The sequence below is a fragment of the Nuphar pumila genome, chromosome 3, assembly GCF_984573655.1.
Source record: "Nuphar pumila chromosome 3, dmNupPumi1.hap1.1, whole genome shotgun sequence".
Taxonomy (NCBI): Eukaryota; Viridiplantae; Streptophyta; class Magnoliopsida; order Nymphaeales; family Nymphaeaceae; genus Nuphar; species Nuphar pumila.
Window position 1 is genome coordinate 134941650 of NC_143251.1, and position 22095 is coordinate 134963744.

General features: G+C 37.1%; 1 protein-coding gene across 5 annotated transcripts; it reads right to left on the bottom strand.

Annotated features, from left to right (window-relative positions):
• Window positions 1-2365: 2365 nt before the first annotated feature.
• LOC149843946 (MATE efflux family protein) lies at window positions 2366-21120 on the bottom strand. 5 transcript variants are annotated; one of them, XM_090000185.1, is made up of 13 exons: window positions 19944-21120; window positions 19739-19863; window positions 19462-19599; window positions 19164-19306; window positions 18283-18418; window positions 12983-13079; window positions 12745-12845; window positions 12348-12511; window positions 3795-3866; window positions 3559-3675; window positions 3381-3476; window positions 3156-3234; window positions 2366-3079 (listed from the first exon to the last, which is right to left on the bottom strand). In XM_090000185.1, the coding sequence occupies exons 1-12, from the start codon at window positions 20216-20218 to the stop codon at window positions 3184-3186; spliced, it is 1515 nt and encodes a 504-aa protein (XP_089856311.1). In that variant the 5' UTR covers window positions 20219-21120; the 3' UTR covers window positions 2366-3079; window positions 3156-3183. The 5 variants fall into 5 exon arrangements, with proteins under 5 accessions (XP_089856311.1, XP_089856309.1, XP_089856312.1 ...); XM_090000183.1 differs by having other exon boundaries at window positions 3156-3277; XM_090000186.1 differs by lacking the exon at window positions 3559-3675.
• Between the last annotated feature and the right edge of the window lie 975 nt (window positions 21121-22095).

Sequence of the window (22095 nt, forward strand, 5' to 3'; positions counted from 1 at the left end):
AAGAAGAAGGTGTGAGAAAGAATAAGAAAAAAGATGTACTTCAATAGGAAGATGGACTTCCTCGTTACGAAGACCTCTATTTATAGATGAGCTTAGACTAATATAAGAGGTTAATAACTACTAATATCTTTTATTAATAAAACAACTAAATAAATTATGGGTCCTAACTTATTAAATTTTGAAATTAACTAAGCTAGAAAAGAAATATGGGGACTTCTTACCCTAGCTTGAGCTTTAGTGACCTGGTAACCTTCCGGGAGGCCTACAGACCCAAAGACTCAATAAAATTCGGCGTTTAAATAGTCAATTTGATAGCTCTCTTTATAATAGACCATTGAAGTAGTCTTAAATTTAATCGTACACACACATGAATAAATAAAAATTTAGTTGATGATGAAAACATTGATTTGACCTATAATTAGGTATAGACTTCGATCGATGATAAAATGCTCAAATCAACACCAATTTTGGCATATAGATAATCGATTTTGATGCCTTTAAAATGAGAAATATCAAAATCAACTCTGATTTAATACGTGAGCCACCGATCAGCAAAATTTTTTGTTAAAACAATAATGATGTTTTTCATAGTGTCTCACCCTATGTTCCCAATCCAATGAGATTGGATCCAAATATTCTGAGTTATATCCAATCTAATTCAATAAAAGTAAATCATATAAGATATATATTCATACTCACTTAATAAAACCCATATCCAAATGAGAATCCAAATTTTGAACCTTATCTAAGTAGAAAAATTCAAAATAAAGGCCGATCAATTTTAAAAATTATATTTTTTAAACCAACTCATAACCGAAATCACCAAATCTGATCTCATACAAGATCTACGGCTCGTAACAGATCTAACTAAAGTCCTAGTTCAAATTAGATTATTGAATTTTGCCTAAATTTAAAAGTTAAAACAAAATTTGCAGGTATTATAGATAAAGGCCCCAAACCTTTAGCGGCAACTTTTGTTGCCACTAAAAGTCTTTTTTGCGGAAACAATATTGAGATGGATGCTCAATGCAAGTTCATTTTGGTCATGTTCGAAAGTGGTCATGCACCTACGCACTACTCTCTCTCTCTCTCTCGATATATATATATATATATATATATATATATGTGTGTGTGTGTGTGTGTGTGTGTGTGTGTGTGTGTGAAACTGGAGTATGAACCCAGATTTTTATGGGTTTCTTTACTTTTTTCTTAAATTTCATTATACGGATGTGATCTGAATTCTTGGTTTTATAAAAACTGACTCTTGGATTATCTGATTATGATGCATAAAAAAGATCTTTTAAGGCTTGAAAATCAATGACTCAAAAATTTTGTAAATATTCAAGCATCCACAAATTGCATTTTTTATCAAAAATACATTATCCAACAGTTGATTCCTAGAAAATGGACCACACATACTCCATTTCATGCCTGCTGCGAGTGAACAGGGAGATTTCTCGCAAATCTGACCCTGCAGATATGTTCAGCATGGTCTATTTGCTAGGAAACAACACATGGATCATGTTTTTTTTTGTTAAAAATATAATTTTTAAGCCTTGAATATTTATGATATTCATAAAAAAAATACATTGTTGATTTTCAAACCTCATAAAAACCTACCCACACATCCGTATTGAATGATGTAAGAGTCAATTCTTATAAAATCAAGCATGTAGAATGCATCTATATGATCAGATTCTAGAAAAACTCAGAAAGAACCCTTCAAAAGCCCCATAGTGCAGCTACAGCTACCGTCTCTCTCTCTCTCTCTCTCTCTCTCTCTATATATATATATATATATATATATATATATATATATAGTGTGTCTTAATTTTTAAAAAAAATTCAAATCCATTTTCCGTCCACAAATCACATATCCATATGCATTTGTGCCTTTGTGACATAGGCCACCAGTTGTGCAAAACCAGGGTATTTATGGATCTAACAGAAAAGGTAAAGATCTTAGGAAGAAAAGTTCGTAGCATTTGTTGGTGGCAGCAACCAGCTGGTCAGGACTATATTTTCAAACTAATTAGCGGGTCAAGATATTAACTTTGTTGGTAATTTGACTTTCATGTTGGTGGTAGGCATTGCAATACTGAAAGCATTGACATATCAGCATCATTTCACTCTTAGATTTCTTGGTGAGTTTTGTACTGCACTCGAGTCTATATCTGTATTAAAAAAATCATTTAAAAATTGTTCTTCTCCATCGTGTCCTACAGTTCATGCAAGAAATGAGCTTATTCATGGAACAGTCATGATTAGGTATATCTGAAGCAAAGAGGAATGTTTAAGGAAAACTAATACAGTTCCCTCGTGCATTGCAAGTACAAGAATAATAATTCACATATGGGGACATTGATTTCTCCCAATGAAGATGCAATTAATTTGGTTGTAAAACTTAGATAACTTGTCTCCATGTCATGTACATGCCAGGTGCTTGAAATTCACTTCAAGTTCCTATTTGTGCATGGAGTTCATGTTCATCATCAAAACTGAGAAATTGCTTGAAACTTTGACCAGAATAATGCACTGAGAATGAATTGGGGAGTCCAACAAAAGAATGTGACATGCAACTCTGAAAGAAAAGAGAAGAAAGAATATGACATCTGTGATCTTTAAGCCTAGCTTAAAACTGAAAAGGTAATGCATACTTAAAGCCTCCCATAATCCAGAGCCACTCAGTATGATGTCTCTTTAACCACCCTTTTCGTCCTCTGCAGTAAATGACCCTATCTGCATTGACATTGATGTAGTTCTCATGATAACCAAATCCACCTCATACACAGGCCTTGCTTCAACTATTGGCACTGTGAAGCTATCTTCCATCATACACGACACAAATGCTGTTCTTGCTGTTGCTCGGCCCTTGCTGAATTATTGATTCAAGGAAAACAGCAACATCCATGAATTTAAGCTCTCATATAAAACTTATCCATGAGAGCACAAGGATATCTGTCCAATCTACACAAATTCTCTGTAATATTGATTAATCTGAAACAATAATCACTCATCAACCATCTCTCTGTCCACTTCAGTCCAGAGCATTTTCCATGGTCCATCCTCGACATTCAACCTGGACAAAGAAATGCAGTTAAAGAAAAGATTACATGACCCTCAAGGTGGAAATTTAGCTTTCACAGTTCTGATACCTCCAAAACCCTGCAGCTGCACGCAAACTCATGAAAAGAAACAACCCTGTCCAGACTCCAGCAAGTCCAAAAGCAGGCGCTACCAACAATAGGAATAGTGAAGAAATTAATCCAACCAACACCTGTACATAAGCACCAGGAACCAATCACCATATTTCTATTACTTGAATTGCCTAACAGGAGAAGCACCATCACAGACCAGTGATATTCCAGAGGCGCACATACCATTGAATATGCAGCATATGTGAAGTCTGAAACTCCATAATAAATTCCATCAAAAACAAATGCAAGTGCATTCATTGGCTGTGAGCCTGCAACAAACTGCAGCAGAAATGTCACACATGAATAAATAAGCTGTCACAAGAATATGCCAAAGTGAATTAAAACCAAAAGGTGCTTATACCAGAACACCAGAACGGGCAATCTCCAACACAGAAGAGTCTGTGCTAAACAACCCCGAAAAGGTGCCAAAACAAAGACAGAGTATAATAGACAAACCACTTCCTGTCAATAGCCCAATCTGGATGGTGTTGAGACAGAAAAATATGATCAGCTAGATATGAAGAATGACAAACAATGTAAGGTCACACATCCAACTCTACTAAAACAATTCTTTTGATTCATTGAGTTGAAATATACCTGTAAAACCCTGTAAATGATTTGTCGGGCATGCTTGTAGTCCCCTTGAGAGTATGCACTAGCAAGCAGTGCCTAGAACATAAAGCAATCTAAGATTATGAAGCAGAACAAGAAAATAGGTGTGAATAGCAACTTCACAAACATAAGACCTCATTGAATTAGAAAAGTGCATTTGCATGAGAATCTAGCCTCAATGCATTGCCCTAGTGATATTCAACTCACATGTAATGGGAAGAATTTAACAGTGTATAGGCAGAAACCATATTACAAGATTATGGATTCATTCATTCCAAAGAAATATTTATTACACCAAATAACGTTACAGCCCATTCTATGAAAAGAGCTAGTTGTGAAAAATCCCATGTGCATGCACCTCAGACAGACATTCTTTCTCTCTCTCTCATTGCCATATAGGGTGATGAAATGATTTTTGGTCAAGCCATTATTTTAACACATTTTAATGCTATCTACATATAGAGTGAAAATGAATCTGCAAAATGGGCTTAAAGGATATCAATATCTTGTTTTATAACTAGAAGAGAAGTTTTAGAGCAGGTCAGTACATTTCTTATGCATAAAAAAATCACTTGATTTTGACTTTTACACGTGAAGTTAAACCCTTCAAAAAGACTGATATCCACCTATATGTTTTGTTTGAAAAAGTAGTATTTTGTATATCACATGTTACCGAATGTACCATGTACCGGGTCTGGATATTATAACAGACCCGGACCCATATTGTATGTTAAAACTTTAAATACAGGTTCTAGGTCACGATTTCATTATTGAAATCGTAACAGCCGCAGCCCCTATTCTCCTCTTCTTTTCTCTTTCTCACAAAACAAGTTCTAGTGAAGAATCTCACATGGTATCAGAGCCGAGATCCAGCTAGGGTTTGAAGGGGCTTCCAAAAGGTGCGACCAGAGGTTTGAGGTTTCGTTTTCTTCATCTCTCTTGTCGTTTTCTTCATCTCATCTCTCCTTTCGTTTTTTTTTCTTGAGGATTCACGTCTCACGTGAATTCCTTGTTTCACGTGAATCCCTAAAGTCGACCCATCTTCTTCATGCTCAGATCTGGTCGTGTTTTTGCACCAGATCTGAAGCACTTCATCTCTGCGCAATCTCCTTTTCACTTGGACCGGAACATTCAGATCTGAGCATGAAGTTGCATCAGATCTGAAATATTAAGTTTTTTTTCTATCCAGACTTGATATTTGACAGCAGATTTCAATCTGAGTTTATTTCTATCAAGCATCTCCACTTTATAGTATATTTCTTCTCGCTGTCACAACTGATATTCACATAGCAGTTGTCTGTCCACATCATACCCATCTGCGTTTTGTCTGAAAACACAATTAGTTTGAAATTTTGTTCAACATGTGAGAACTTATTGCTCCTCTTTGAATCTGAGGAGCAATAAGTTCTCTGGCAGTAGACTGGGTTCTTGAAGGTTGCTCAGTAAAAAAAAAAAGGCCGACCAACAAACTTCTCTGGCAGTAGACTGGGTTCTTCCTGAATACCCTTGTTAAATTTTTTTGCACTTCGTGAATACTCTTGTTAATTTATTTTTTATGGATTCTCATTCTTCTCAATCGAGTCTTCCTTCGAGTTTCCTCAATCAGCTTGTTTTTGAAAAGTTAACCACCTCAAACTTCTTGATTTGGAAGAGACCAATCATTCCTTTCATAAGGAGCCAAGGTCTCTTAGGTCATCTGGATGGAACCACTCCAGTCTCGCCAGAATTTGTTACGAGAGAAGAAAAAGATGATAAAGGGGCAACTTCAATTCTGTATGTCAAAAATACAGAATATCTCAACTGGGAAAGGAAAGACCAATCAGTTGTTGTATACATTACCTCTACCTTGTCTCAAGATGTTCTTGTTGCAATCCCTGACAATTGTATAACCCTGCAACTTTGGGAGAGATTGGTTCAGACTTATTCACAAGTTTCATAGGCGATAATGGTTTTTCTTAAGAGGGAATTTCAGCTACTGAGAAAAGACTCCATGACCATCATGGAATATCTAAACAAGATGAAGACTATCACAGACCAACTTGCAGTTATAGGATATGCAGTGAGTAACAGTGATATGGTGCAACAAACTCTGAGTGGATTGGGATCCGATTATAATATGATTGTCACTTCACTACTGTGCTTGCCTGCTCTTCCTACTTTTGATGAGTTGTGGGCTAAATTAATTCAGTATGAAATGACTCTGAAAGGATTTTCTGAAGAAACCCACGCTCATGCAAATTCTCAAGAAGTTTTTGCCACAGAGGTGACTTATGGTCGAGGACGGGGGCGAGGAGGACAAGGGCGAAGTGGATACGGAGGACGTGGATTGCTTCCCACTCCAAATATGTCGACCCATGCTTAGGGATAAAGATCTATCCCCACTTGCTTTCTTTATAACAAAAGGGGGCATATCAAGGCGAATTGTTGGCACAATCCTGAAAATAAAGGAAAGACTCCACAGACAGAACAAAAAAGAAAGTCCATCAATATCAGAGACAATAGAGAGATTAGAGATTTGTTGATATCCGCCTTGTCAGAATTGAATTTAAAGCAGAACGATTAAGGAACTTGGTTCGTTGACTCAGGGGCAACAACTCACGTGACTGGTGATGCAGGTAAACTTTTTAAACCTATTCCTTATTTTGGTAAAAGTAAGATTGTCACTGGAGATGGATCCTACCATCCTGTTTCTCACGTTGGAAAATCTGTCATTCCCATGTCACATTCTACTCTTGAACTTTCTGATGTCCTTCATGCTCCCAATATCAAGAAAAATATTGTCTCTGTTTCTAAACTTGTTGATAATAATCATGCTTCAGTCGAATTCACTCCCTTCTCTGTGCAGGTCAAGAACCTTCGCACGAGGGAAACATTCGTTGAAGAGACAAGGCAATATGTATGTCTTTCAAGAATCTCCATGTCATCCCGTCCGCTCTACTCATCTGGATTTGAAGTCTTCATTAGAGTCGTGTTCTTTCTCTTCAGCAAATGTTTTTAGTATTTCTGAATGTAATAAGCCTTTCCTATGGCACAGTCGGTTAGGACATTGTGGGAGTCATTTTATTGAGAAACTTGTTTCAATAATCTCATTCCAAAAGAAAGTCTCAATGTGGATGAGAAAAGTCAAAAGTGTTTCAGTTGTCTTTTATGCAAAAGTCATGTATTGCCTTTTCACTCTTTAATAAGAGAGCTTCAAAGCCTTTTGAGATAATATGTTCTGATGTATGGGGACCTGCCCTAGTTGCCTCTGGATCTGGAAGCAAATACTACTTAATTTTTGTTGATAGCTCCTCTCGATACACCTGGATATATTTCATAAAAAATAAGTCAGAAGTTTTTCTTTTGTTTCAAAACTTTCTTTCCTTAGTAAAAAATCAATTCTCTAAGTCCATACAATTTTTCCAATGTGATGGAGGAGGAGAGTTCTCATCTAGTGACTTTATTTCTTTTCTTCAAAATAATGGAATAGGAAGAAGGGTATCCTGTCCATACACACCCAACAAAATGGGATTACTGAGCGAAAACACAGGCATATCGTCGAAAGTGCAATGAGTATGCTCCATGACAGTAATCTTCCCATCAATCTGTGGACAGAAGCTTTTTATTCTGCCGTATATGTGATAAATAGATTACCTATGGTTGTTTTGGAAAATAAGTCTCCTTATTACCGTCTTTTTGGGGTTCATCCTAGTTATCATGATTTACGTGCCTTCGGATGTGTTTGTTATGTGCACATTGATCGGTCCCTAAGAAACAAGTTTCAGGACAAGGCTCAGAAGTGTACATTTGTAGGACATGCAGACGACTATAAAGGATATAGGTGTTATGATCCCGCTAACAGACGTGTCAAAATCTCAATACATGTTGTCTTCGATGAACAAAATTTTGATCACAAAGTTGGCACAGCGGATATTCCTTCTACCACAACTGGAGTTTATTATCCTTGGCTGAACTCAGAACTTTTTGCTCGTCCCAATGAAGTATGTTCTTCAGACTGCATGCAGCCGAAAGAAGAAAGGTTTGAGACTATTGGTGCATCAAGATCACAGAATGGGGAAGAAGTAGAATCATCGGTACTGGGCAGATACAAGGGCATTTCCTATACTAGACAAAGAACGACTGCGTCAGGTCTTTTAAATCACGCCCCAGCAGCTGCACCTACTTCCTCTCATATTCTTGAGGTCAGAAGATCCAATTACATGCAACATCCTATTGATCGATGGGTTAGCTATAATAACTTCTCCTTGGATTTTCAGCTTTTTTTAATTGCCCTCAATAAGGAAGATAAACCTATTATGTACTATCAGGCAACTACTTCTACCAAATGGGTAGAAGCCATGAATGATGAAATGCAAGCCTTGCATGAATGTGGAACCTGGAAAATTGTTTCCAGACCAACTGACAAAAATGTTGTCGGATGCAAATGGGTCTACAAAATAAAGTATAAACTAGATGAGACCATTGAACGATACAAGGCAAGATTGGTGGCAAAAGGGTTCACCCAAGAAGCAGGGCAAGACTATGATGAGACCTTTAGTCCAGTGGTGAGAATGGGAACGATTCGAATTATTCTTTCCTTGGTTGTTGAACATGGATGGAAGCTGAGTCAACTTGATGTAAAAAATGCATTCTTGCATGGAGATTTAAAGGAGGAAGTTTACATGGAACAACCACCTGGATATCACGAGCAAGATTGTAAAACACATGTATGTGGGCTAAAACGAGCTATCTATGGCCTAAAACAAGCATCTCGTTCTTGGTTTGACAGCTTCTCACTTGAGATTCAAAAGCATGGATTTTCACGCTCTCTACTGGATCACTCATTATTCATTTTTAAAAGGCAGAATGTGATCACCCTATAACTAATCTATGTGGATGATATTGTCATCACAGGAAACTCTGGAGATCACATCAAAAAAGTGAAAAACCTATTAGGTCAGAGGTTCAAAATGAAAGATCTTGGTGCCTTGCGTTATTTTCTTGGGGTAGAAGTCGATAGTCGGGTTGATGGCTTGACTCTCACTCAGCACAAGTATACGATAGACATTATCGGCAAGGCAGGTATGAAAGACTGCAAACCTCTAGGAACTCCAAGTGTACTCCACCAAAAATTAAGCACTCATGATGGAGACCTGTGTGAGGATCCCACCAGGTATCGCAGTCTAATAGGGATGTTACAGTATCTCACATTCACTCGACCTGATATTGTTTATTCAGTCAATCAAGTGTCTCAGTTTATGCATGCACCATGTACTGGACATATGGAGGCAGTTAAGAGGATACTCATATATCTGAAAAAAACAATTGGGGATGGGTTGATATATTCTCCAAAATCATCTGGCAAGGATATGCGTGAGCTTACTGTATATTGTGATACAGACTGGGCAGGGGATCCAGATGAACAAAGGTCTACATCAGGATATTGTGTCTTCATTGGAAAAAACTTAGTCTCTTGGAGTAGTAGAAAACAAAAGGCTGTCACTAGATCAAGCACTGAGGCCAAGTATAGATCCATGGCTGCCGCTACTGCCGAAGTCACATGGGTCAGGCATTTACTGATTGAAGTGAGAGAAACAATCTCTCGGTCTACATTGTTGTGTGACAATCAAAGTACTCTCAACATGTTATTCAATCCAGTACATCACAGTCGCGCCAAGCATATTGAAATCGACCAACATTTTGTAAGACAAAAAGTTGAAGAAAAAGAGATCGAGCCTGAATTTGTTAATACTGAAAGACAAGTAGCAGACATATTTACAAAGGGCTTAACAAAAGATCGTTTTTGGATGCTTAAAGGCAAGTTGTTCATGGTTCAAAACCGTGATCAACTTGAGGGGAGGTGAAAAAGTAGTATTTTGTATATCACATGTTACCGAATGTACCATGTACCGGGTCTGGATATTATAACAGACCCAGACCCATATTGTATGTTAAAACTTTAAATACAGGTTCTAGGTCACGATTTCATTATTGAAATCGTGACAGCCGCCAGTGTTTTAAAACTCGTCGAGTCAACTCGTTGACTCGGCTCGGCTCAACCCTCTAGCAAGTCAACCCGGCAAGGCAAACTCGGTTTGCCAAAACTCGGGCTTGACTCGGGCTTGACTCGGCCTGACTCGGGCGAGTTCTGGGATGATTGAAATTTGATTTTTGAGTTTCAAATTACAGTTTCGAAATATATAAGTACATATATTTTAACAAGGGTTACCCCCAGATTTTGTATAAAAAAGAAAATAAAAACCATTTAAAGATAAAAAATCATTTAAATCCATAGAATAAAATCGCCATGTTGTTCGAACTACTGTTCACCCTGTGCTATCAACTTATTCTAGCAAAATATTTTAAAGAAATGATTCTCACTATATATGGAGGGTCAAATGTGCCTATAAGAAGTCACATTTAGGTTTCAGCATCCATTTGTTATGTGAACAAGCATTATACAGATTCAAATATTAATATATTTCCTGCATAGTTTTCATACATGAGAAAATTACTTATTTATGTTGATATTGGGCATTATGCACATATATCCCTATTTTACATTTATGGATTTGTTAGAGAGGGAATTGAAACTTTTAAAACAAGCTAGCATATATGATTGGCCATTTTAGGAACCGTAGGTAGTAGCAGACTGAACTCATGGTAACCACATCCTCTAATTCAAGTCATGAATTAGTCAAAGTGCTTGTATAGATATCAAATTCAAGCAAACCTCTATAGCTCTTTGCAGTTTTTATATTCTTACGGACATTTGGAGACTATATGTTTACTCAAAAACATGGTTTGAGACAAATTATATATTTTTTTCTTTTAAAATCAAAAGTTAACAAAACCCGGTCCGAGTCACCGAGTTGACCCGCCGAGTGACGAGTCAATAAAAAATGAGTCGAGTTCCGAGTCATGGGTTTTAAAACCTTGACAGCCGCAGCCCCTATTCTCCTCTTCTTTTCTCTTTCTCACAAAACAGGTTCTAGTGAAGAATCTCACACTGTTTTGGAAATAGTCATCAGCCCACAGATATTAATGTCACTCTCTCCAAGGCCCTACCACCTGAACCGGTGTTTCCCCTCATTAATATCAAAAAAATAAAAACATATCAAGATCAAAATAATCAAATTCAGTAAGTCATTGGAAACTGAAAGACATTTATGATTGACAACAGAAGTCAATCTCTGAAATCCATTAAGAGGACGATAGATGAAGAAATAATTAACCTGTGACCAACAAAGAATAAAGATAAAATCCCTTCTCAAAATGATAGAATCCATTTCCAAGTGAAAGATCTTGGCATATTTAGGCATTCTTTTGGTGTTGAGGTTGGATCAGGAAACAATCTCCTATATTGCAGTGGACAGCTTGACTGCCTACCTGAAAAAACTCATTCTTTGAATATTCAATTGACTCCCAAGAATGATTCCTTCCTTGAAGAACCTACCAAGTATTGGAGTATAGTAGGCGCACTTCAGTATTTGACTTTTACTAGGTCAGACTAGGTTTTTATCGTTAACTTAGTCTCACAATTTATGCACTCACTGTGAAAAGTCACATGGACGCAATTAAGCAAATTTTAAGATACATGGAAGAAATTATATTGGCATGTGAACAAAAGTCCAGCGAAAAAGATTCTAGCTATTTCTTTGACAATGACGGCTTTTTCAAATGTAGATTCGGCAGTTGATCCATGTAAGCTACGGTGTGTATCTGGGTTCACACTTGTCCAGAAAACAAAAGGTATGCTCAGTCCAACATTAAAGAGTAATACAAAGCAATGGGAGCCATTACAACTGAAATTTTACAGATATGTCAATTATCAGATCACTTTCGTCTTGTGATAATAAAACTGTTGTAGGCATTTCAACCAATCCTTTACAACATGGTAGGATGAAAGATTATCAGAATTTTGATTGAGAATAGGTTAAGACAAAAGAATGACAACCATTATTTATCCAGGGGTAAATCAAATTGCAGGCTTGTTACTAAATCATTGTCAAGAAAGCAAACTGGACCTGTAGTTGTATATAGAAGGTCAAACTGTGCATGGTCCTAGACTATGCATAGTTTGGGGAAGCATGTTAAGACTGGACCTGTAGTTGTATATAGAAGAATTTTTGTGTTTCAAATCAGACTGTACCATCATTTTAATATACAATTACTGGAAGGGCATTTATGTAACAATGTGTAAAGGGCTAATATAAATATAAGATAGGATATCCAATCTATTGCGCTTGGACATTTGATTTGGTTGAAACTCTTCTTTCAACTCTCTTAGGTTCTCCCTCCTAGATCCCAATTCCAGACCTAATAACCCCTAGCTTGATTGTACCAAAAAAAATGTATGACTGCAAAGTATAGATAAAACATAAGCAAACCAAAACAAAGGTAAATAATCAAGAACCATGGTCACATTATAAAGTTATGTTCTTTGATATGATCCTCACACTATGCTACTGGCATCATGTACTGCATGAAAGATGAAAACTATGTTGGGAGACACAGTCATCTGAACTAAATTGACACAAAAAATGATATTTGACTTACCTGACCAGAAAGTGCTAAAGAATCATTAAGAAGGGACACAGCCAACCAAACTTGCAAGCAGATCTGATGTCCTGCCATCGGAATTGGACCTTGTCGTGCAGCCATAGAGGTACCAAGTGTTAAAGTTGAAAGCACAGCAATGGTTCTTCCTGTCAAAAGGAAACCTGGATAACAGACATCCGTAAGGGGATATGCCATATTTTCCTTAATTATCCACAAAGAAGGTGATCTCGTGTATTCAAGTTTATGAGTATAAATTTCCTTTCAGGTTTCAATTTGACAAAACAATCATGCATGTTGACACAAAAAAGCGAAAAACAATATATGAACATGTCATACATAATTTTTAGAAGTAATCAGACATACAGTCAACTTTTTCTATTTTCATAAAGCATACCAGAATTTATGTAACGAGCAAATCGTACAGTTTGAATCTTCGGAGGAATAAGCATCACTCTTGAATTCAACTCCCATAGAAGAATAAAAGCAATCAGATACCTGAAAAAAGAATAGATGTAGATCTTGCAGTATGAAGTGTTGACATGAATAATAGATTTTGTGCTAAAAAAAGAACAAACTATGGAAAAAAACCTGGTAGAGTTCATAGAATAAGTAAATAAAAAGTCTCCTCATACTCGGATATGACAGTAGCAATGGCTGCACCACCAACGCCTAAATTAAAAGCAAACATCAGGATGGGATCCAATACGGCATTCAATAAGTTCCCAGCACCTGTTCATTCAAAGCAATTAATGTAGGCATCAACGATTTCAGCACAGGAAATGAATAAGACAAATGCCTTGCATGTATTGTACGACCAGTGTTTTGAAAATCCCTTTTATATATGAAGAAAGGAGATCAGAGTGTAAATAGTTGTCCAACAGATTTACCATCACAGTATCAACTGATTTTATATGAAAATTGATCGGTATTAAACATCTCGATGCTAATGGATAGTCCAGTCTAGAAGGAACAACAGTATCTTATATGGCTTTAATCACCATAAAAGGACTTTCACAAGTTTATTCAAAAGTTTAGATTTTAGATACCAAAGTTGGATAAAGTTCTAGAAAGCATGATCTTGAATTGAATAACAAAAACAAAGTTGAAAAGGTACAGTATGGTGGTTGATGAGAAAAGATTATCATATTATGGCTGAGAGTCCAGAAATAATAAGAGTTACAGTGCTATGAAACCTCAAATGGTGGCCACAAAACCACATCGGTGGCTGCCAACAAGGTACAGAAGGAATAGCAACGAATAGCCTGCCAGCTAGGCCCTTTACTTTAGAGCAAGAATGTATTTAAAGAAAGAACAATTTTTTTTTAGCTACATTGGTTAAACTTCTTTTGTGTTGATATGTACTTGACATGATATGCTCCTATTTTTATGTCTACAAGAGACCAAATGGGTAGGTGAGAAAGCAAAAGTGATAGAACCTTGGGGATATAAGATTTGGTATATAGGAATAAATAGGAGTAGGAATGGAGTAGGGATTGTTATGAGTAGTGAGTTTATAGATAATGTAGTTGAGGTCCGTAGGAAGGGTGATAGGATTTTACTTATTAAATTAGTATTAGGTATGTATATTATTAATATTATTAGTGTTTATGCACCTCAAGTAGGTTTAGATGATTCCATTAAGCGTCAATTTTGGGAAGATTTTGATGGAGTAATACAAGGGATATCTTATGGACAAAAGCTTTTCATCAGCGGTGACCTTAATGGACATGTAGGCATTAGTAGGGATGAATTTGAGAGTATCCATGGAGGCTATGGTATAGGAGAAAGAAACGAAAGTGGAGAAAGGATTTTAGATTTTGGTTTGTCCTATGATATGATGTTAGCAAACACTTGGTTTAGGAAGAGGGAGTCTCACCTAATAACATTTAAAAGTGGGGTTAATACGAGTCAAATAGATTTTTTCTACTTAGAAAGAGAGATAGGGGTTGTTGCATCGATTATAAGGTTATACCGGGAGAAAGTGTAGCTACACAATATAGAGTCTTAATTTTAGATCTTAGAATTAGACAATGCCGCAAAAGGGATAGACATAGGATAGATCCTAGAATTAAGTGGTGGGCACTGAAAGGAGCTAAACAAGGAATGTTTGTAGAGCAGGTAGTTAAGGAAGTTGATTGGTGTCTCGAGGATGATACATAATCAATGTGGAATAAGATAGTGGGTGATATGAGAAAGGTGGCTAAGGAGGTATTGGGTGAGTCTAAAGGCGGAGTACCGCTAGGTAAGGATACATCATGGTGGAACGAGGATGTCAAATTAGCTATTAAGGTTAAAAGAGAGTTATAGAAATCTAAGAGTCATGAAAATGAGAATTTGGAGAAGTATATGATAGCAAAGAAGGAAGCTAAAAAAGTAGTTCGAAACGCGAGAGATAAGGTATATAAGGAGGTTTATGACAAGTTGGATACCAAAGAGGGCGAGAAGGATATTTATAAGTTTGCAAAGATGATAGATAGGAAATCGAGGGATCTGGGTATGGTTAGATGTATCAAAGATGAAACGCAAAGGGTTTTAGTCAAAGATGAGGAGATTAAGGAGAGATAGAAAGATTATTTTGATAAGCTATTTAATGGAAGTCATGCTCAGGATCTTGGAGACTTCTCCATTCCTTTTCATGAGATGAATCGTGACTTCATGAGCAAGATTCAAAAGAAAGAAATTGCAGAGGCTTTGAAGAAAATGAAATCAAGAAGGGCAGTTGGCCCAGATAGTATACCTATCGAGGCTTGAAAATGCTTGGGTGAGAAAGGTTTAGAATGGTTGACAAGCTGACAAATAAGATGGCTAATGAGTGAAGGAATAGTACTTTGGTGCCTCTATATAAGAATCAGGGTGATATACAAGATTGCACAAACTATCGTGGTATAAAACTCATGAGTCATACTATGAAACTTTGAGAGAGGGTGATTGAGTATAGGTTGAGGAAGGTTGTCATGATATCGGGGAATCAATTTGGTTTTATGCCTGGAAGATCAACTATGGAAGTTATACATCTTCTTAGACAACTTATTGAGAGATATAGAGAGAGGAACAAAGATTTGCATATGGTTTTTATTGATTTGGAGAAGGCATACGATAGAGTACCTAGGGATGTTCTCTGATGGACAATGATGAAGAAAGGTGTTTCTCTTAAGTACATTAGTATAATTAAAGATATGTACAAAGAAGTAGTAACCAATGTCCGCATTTGTGGAGGGGTGACAACCAATTTTCCTATAACGGTTGGGTTACATCAAGGATTTGCATTAAGCCCTTTCTTATTTGCTATAGTGATGGATGAGCTTACGAGATCAATTCAAGAAAATGTGTCAGTGGTGTATGTTGTTTGCTGATGATATTGTTTTGATTGATGAGTCTAGAGCTGGGGTTAATGCTAAGTTAGAATTATGGAGACAGACATTGGAAGCAAGAGGTTTTAAGTTGAGTAAGAGTAAGACAGAATATATGGAATGTCGGTTTAGTAAGCAACGAAGTAGTGGTGGGAGTGTATTGAAGCTTGGTGAGCAAGAAATATCGGTGGATGACTGTTTCAAATATTTGGGATCTATCATTCAAAAGTATGGAGAAATTGATGGAGATGTAAATCATAGGATAAAGGTTGGGTGGATGAAATAGAAAAGTGCAACTGGAGTGTTGTGCGATCGTAGAATGCCATTGCGGTTGAAGGAAAAGTTTTATAGGACGACTATTAGACCCGCTTTACTATATGGTACGGAATGTTAGGCTGCCAAGAGACATCATATTCAAAAAATAAGTGTAGCTGAGATGCGTATGCTTAGATGGATGTGTGGAAATACAATAAAAGATAAGATTCAGAACGATGAGATACGTAAGAAGGTAGGCGTTGCACCCATTGAAAATAAGATGAGAGAGAATCTTTTACGGTGGTTTGAACATATTCGGCGAAGGCCTAATGATGATCCAGTTAGAAGGATGGAGAAATGGGAAAATATATTAGTTAAAAGAGGTCAGGGTAGGCCTAGGAAGACTTGGATGAAGATGATAGGAAAGGATATGAATGCTTTGAACCTCACCGAGGACATGACATTGGATAGAAATGATTGGAGGAAAAGGATTCATGTGGAAGACCCAGAATGATTTTCTTTTTTGGTTCATATCGCCGACCCCAATTGTTTTGGGATGAAGGCGTAGTTGTAGTTGTTGTTGTTGTTGTTGTTGTATGATCTGCTCCCACCCACATGAAATCTTTATATCTAATGCATTTGTCCTTTTTGAGACAGAATTTGACAATAATGATAATGAAAGCACTCGTGTTGTTGCATATGAAAATTATTTGTTCTACTTCAAGGGACACTGCCACATTCACGGGTGATACAGATAAGAGAAACAAAGATAATAGAGGGGCTGCCATCCTTCTGTAGATGGTGAAAGAAAAGAAGAGGCATCAGATAGGATGCTCCCCGCTCTTTTCTTTATGTGACCACTGTAATGAAACACAAACACAAATACACTCACAATGCTACTAAGAGCATACAAGAAAGTGCACAGGCACAAGGCCACAAAGGCTATTGGGAAAACACAAGACCACAAGGGCACACTCACAATAGCATACAAGAGAGCACAAGATAAAAAATAATATTTTGCTCACACTTAAAATGCTTGAGACAAGCATACAAAATACATGGGAGAGCCCATATAAATAGGGAAAGGAGGGAGAAAGAGGGATATCCCAATAGTCAACGGCTGGAACAAATTCAAAATAAAAAATACAAAAATGCCCCTAATGGGTATGGCTTATTACAAGAAAAGAAAAGGACAAAAATGCCCCTAAAAGGCATGACCTATTACAATGAGAAAGAAAAATACATAAAAATCTAAAGAATATATATATATGTATATATACATAATGCATATAGGGCCGGCTGGCATCTTTGAAATTTGAGGCCACCGCCTAGGGCCTCAAATGAAAAAAATATATAACTCTTATATTTCACATGCTGAGGGCCTCCAATGAAACATGGCACATGCATGTGCCTCATGCTGAGGTCCGCCAATTAAAAAAAAATATGGAGAAATATGGGCCTCCAATGAAATGTGCCTAGGGCCTCAACTTCTCTTGAGCTGCCCTTGAATGCACATACATATTAAAATATATATACATATCATAGTCACTTGTATTGGTAAAGGTAATTTCTCGGTGAGGGTATTTCTCAAAGAAATTTTCAAAAGTTGATAAATCTTGGGAAAATCTTGGGAGTTTAAAAAATTGAAAAAAAATATAAAAACAACAAAAAAGCTAAGAAGATAATAAGTTTTGTATTATTTTTCTTTCAAAAATATAAAGAAACATGTTTTAAAGGTTTTAAAATATAAAAGAAACAAAAAAATAGGAAATGCAAACTTTAAAAAAATCTCAAAAAATATCGTGATATTTTTTCTCGCGATAAATATCGCGATATATTCTCGATATTATCAGCTACCTTGAAATAGCCAACAATATCACGATATTTTCAAAATATCAGTGATATCAGTGACAGTGATACATATACATTCATATATCTATACAAGTTAACAACAACAACACAAAAATATGAGAGATAAATCTTAGTGTCCTCTTCTCCCCTTAGAAAGCACAGGCATTCTGTTGGTTATTCAATCGATTATAAACAATTTGGTTTGATCGTAGGATGACTAATTAAGCCACTTTTAGGAGCATGAACTTCTCTTCCTTTAAGTCTAACCAGTTGGAGTGAAATTTAACTAGTTTCTGAAGTACAAGACTTATGTATGTGCATTTCAGTAGCTGAAGTACAGACTTTGTATGTGAAATAACAAAAGCTATCCTTATAACAGAGCATGTATAGTGGCATCAATTCAATTGACGAAATATAATAAACCATTTCTTACAAATGCCTGTTTATTTTGCTTTACTTAAACAATCAGTATTTACCTATAGCATAAAGGGGAGTTTTTGTATCCTTGAATCCACGAAATGATCCCTGTGCTGCAAGAGCTATGACTACTGCTGGAGCACCGAGACCTCTTATTGCAAGAAATTGTTCAGCTGGGAGGTGCATTGGTGAATCCTGTCCAAATAATTTGAATATTTTAGCATTCCAACTAACTCATTGACAACTTAAAACCATATATTTCCGAAAAAAAATATTTTGAAATCCCAGATTATAATAATCTAAGTTGTTTGCTGGATAAGCAAGCGATATTAACACCAAAGTGCTCCTGACATTTATCTAGCACTAGCCTACCCAACATTTATCTGATACTAGTCTACTTTTCCTGTGAAGACATGAATTCAATGCTTACTAAAGAAAAATAGGATTAAGAACCTCTCGAATTGCTAAGGATTGAAATTTTTTGACAGGATGGCCATCTTGTATCTGAGTCAACCAGTTTATTCCTTTCTTTCTTCTTTTTTTTCCCTGCTGTTGTGGGCATTTGGAGTTTATCATTCACTGATAAAAGAAATCATGAAGCACCCAAAAGGGAATGAATACACACCCACTTAGTGGAGAGAAGGTATATAGACTATGAGGCACAACAATGAGAATTTTGACATGGCATTAATCATGACAATGTTTAGATAATATCTGGATTCTGGATGTTGTTTACAGTTGATACACAAGTAGCTGCAAGACTAAAACTGCAAAAAGCTTAAGATACATCCACAACCAAATTTATTATATTACTAAAGCACATTAAACCTAAACCAATATTCAATCAAAATTATATCCAGAAAAAGAATGCTTTTTCAAGTTTCTCATGCCAATCAACACCATTAGAAAAAATAGTAAAATTTGAAGGTCGTTCACGTACAGCAGGTATACCCATGATATTCAAGAAGTACCCGGAACCAATTGATAGTGCAATTGCCTCCGCAATACCAAGACCAGCAGCAAGCGCTAATGATGCCGAAACTGAAGGAAGGAGTCTCTTCGCAGTTTTGTCACTTGGGTAAGCTGAAACCACGGACTCAACTTTCATGATTCTCATCAAATAAAAGCATGACAAGAACCGCAACTAAAACTCACTAGGATATTAATTCCAAGAACATAAGTGAACTCTTGTTAAGATCATGCAACTATCAATTCCAAGAACATGAAATGATCATTACCATTCTTCTCATTGCTGACTAAAACCTCTTCTTCGGCAACAAACGACGTCGTGATATTGAGCAGAGGGATGTTGAACAATTTGGACACCAGATTGAACACAGAAATTGAGACACCAACACCCGCCAACTCGGCCGATCCTACCCAACAAAGCAAACAAATAACTAAATTCTTCAAAACCTCACAACACAAAACTCAAAACACCCATATCAGAAAACCAATTGCAATCTGAGATGCACAAACAAAACAAGAGAAGGGAACCAGCATAACAGGAGGTACCCAAATGGCCAATGAACGCGGTATCAACCAAAGAGGTGACTGGATCAGCTGCAAGCGCCAATAAGGCCGGCAAAGCGATGGAAAGGATGTCTAGCACAAGTTGGTCTCCGACCAACTCATTGTAACTACGAATTCAAAGGACCCCAGTTCACCAAAACCTCCAAAAGAACCAATTCAAATAAAGGTTGATGAAACAAATGATTACCTGAGGCCTTGCAAGAGAGAATCCATCCATCTTCTACCCTTTTTGGTTTCCATTGATACATTGGTCTTTTCACTAGGCTTGGAACTAAGAATCTCATTTTTTGGTGAAGATCTTGCGTGTATAGGGAAAGAAACAGCTGCCAGCTTTCTGTTTCCCCAGTTTGGATTCAAGAACTTGGGGAAACGAATCGGTGAAGAGTAAGAGCAAATTCCTCTGGTTTGCTGAAGAGGATGAAAGCATTGGATAAGGTGTGGCATTGCTGTTGCCAATGCCATCTCTTGTGTGGGTGTCTTTGCAATTGATGGGCAGATTTGGAAAAGAAAAAAATTGTGAGGAGATGAACACTGAGAAAGTGAAAGAGTGAAGAAAAATATCTACTTTCTAATGATTTAGGCACCATAGGCTACATATTGCAAGATTGGTGGTGGGAAAAATAAGCATTCAGAAGAAGAGCATGATTTAGACGCAACCTTCCATCTTGGGTGGTGGAGATTTGTGGGTAAAACACAGATTCCTTGGTGAGGTATTGCCGAGAGAAGAAGGTGATAAATCAAGACCGTTGGCAAGACATCAACGCCAAGTTTTGAGGCACACCACAACCATAGAATCTTGATCAGTTCAATGCAATGAGTACGTGTGTAGTACCTGACTCTAGTATGCCGTCTGGAGTGGGGTACACCGTACATGGTAGAACCAAGGATTCTACGGAGATTCGATTGGAGGAAGATCGAAATCTATCATTGTGCGAGAGAGAGATGGCATTTTTTATTTACAGCAAACCTGCGGCCTTTCCTTGGAATATCTGATAACCCACCTGACTCTTTCAGAAATGCCAGAAACCTACACCATGCATTTTATAGTAGTTCAAAATGCCTCGTGCCTTGACATGGAATTAGGGTGCAAAAGGATTGGATATAGGCTGGGTCATTCGATTTTGGGTCCAAGTGAAGCCTGTTGAAGGAGGGTTGAATCTGGGTTCATAATATGGTAATTCTTTATCTTGCAAATTAATACTAGAAACAAGTTCTTTACATGTAAAAAGTATGAACAGCTTGGATTTGACCCATAAGGGCCGTTCGAAGTGTGTTGTCCTCATCAATGTATTGATGCCAGTATCGTTGTGAAATTCGTATCCTATCGGTCAGAAATTGATACGAAACCAAGCTGGCAAAGGATACTATTTATAACAACATTGCTTCTCGTAGCAGGTCATCCAATGTTTGACAAGTGTGTGGGCTGTCGGACAAAATGATTTTCACCGAGCCAAACAGTAGATGACAAAGGATCTAATCTATGGGGTGAGATAACTGGTTATGAGTATTATTGAAAACTCACTCCATCTGATGGCAGTTAGATGGAGGTTTATGCAGCAATGGGATCCCCCTCCCCAGGGTTGGGTGAAGTTAAACATCCATAGCATTTTCTAAAAAATGGATGACACATGGAGTATGCGCTGCAGAATCACGAGGGAGGAATCATGGAGGCGGGGTGCTTCATGGAAAACAGAAACTTGGATGGCAGGGAATGAGGGGGCATGTGTTAGAATTGTGAGAGGATCTAATATAACTGGAAAGGTGACGATAGAGATAGGTCCAACTGAAATGACCCGTGTTTTACGCCAGGTTTTTTTAAGGTGTCACCTTGAGCATCATCATCCCTCTAATGGATATTTTGTATAGTTAACAGGTTGAAGGGATTTCTTCCAGGGGTTCTGTCCCAAAATTAAAACTCTTCAGTAAGTTAGTGAAAGGATATGATTAACAACGATTGAATGACACAAAAAATCATACAGGCATTCACAGTTACAGTGAAAAATAATTTTTGGTTTGTAAATGAGTCGAAAGTTTAGACTCCCAAGCGATTTTGAGCGTAACTGCGAAGTCTTAATCACGCTGCAAATCCAGTACTGTAAAGTTTGATTTCTTACAAGCATGAGGAATTTGTTAGGTGTAAGAAGTGGACGTGAGAGAGAATTCAAATGAAAAAAACTTGGGTTGTTTTTCTTTTGGAAAAGGTTGGACTTGATGACGTGGAATAGTCCCATATTGAAAGTGTTTGAGTTTGTTGTAGGCTTTATAACCTACATGTAAACTCTTACACTTGTTCCTAAGAACATGAGATTGGGATGACTACCACACGCTCGCGCGCTCGC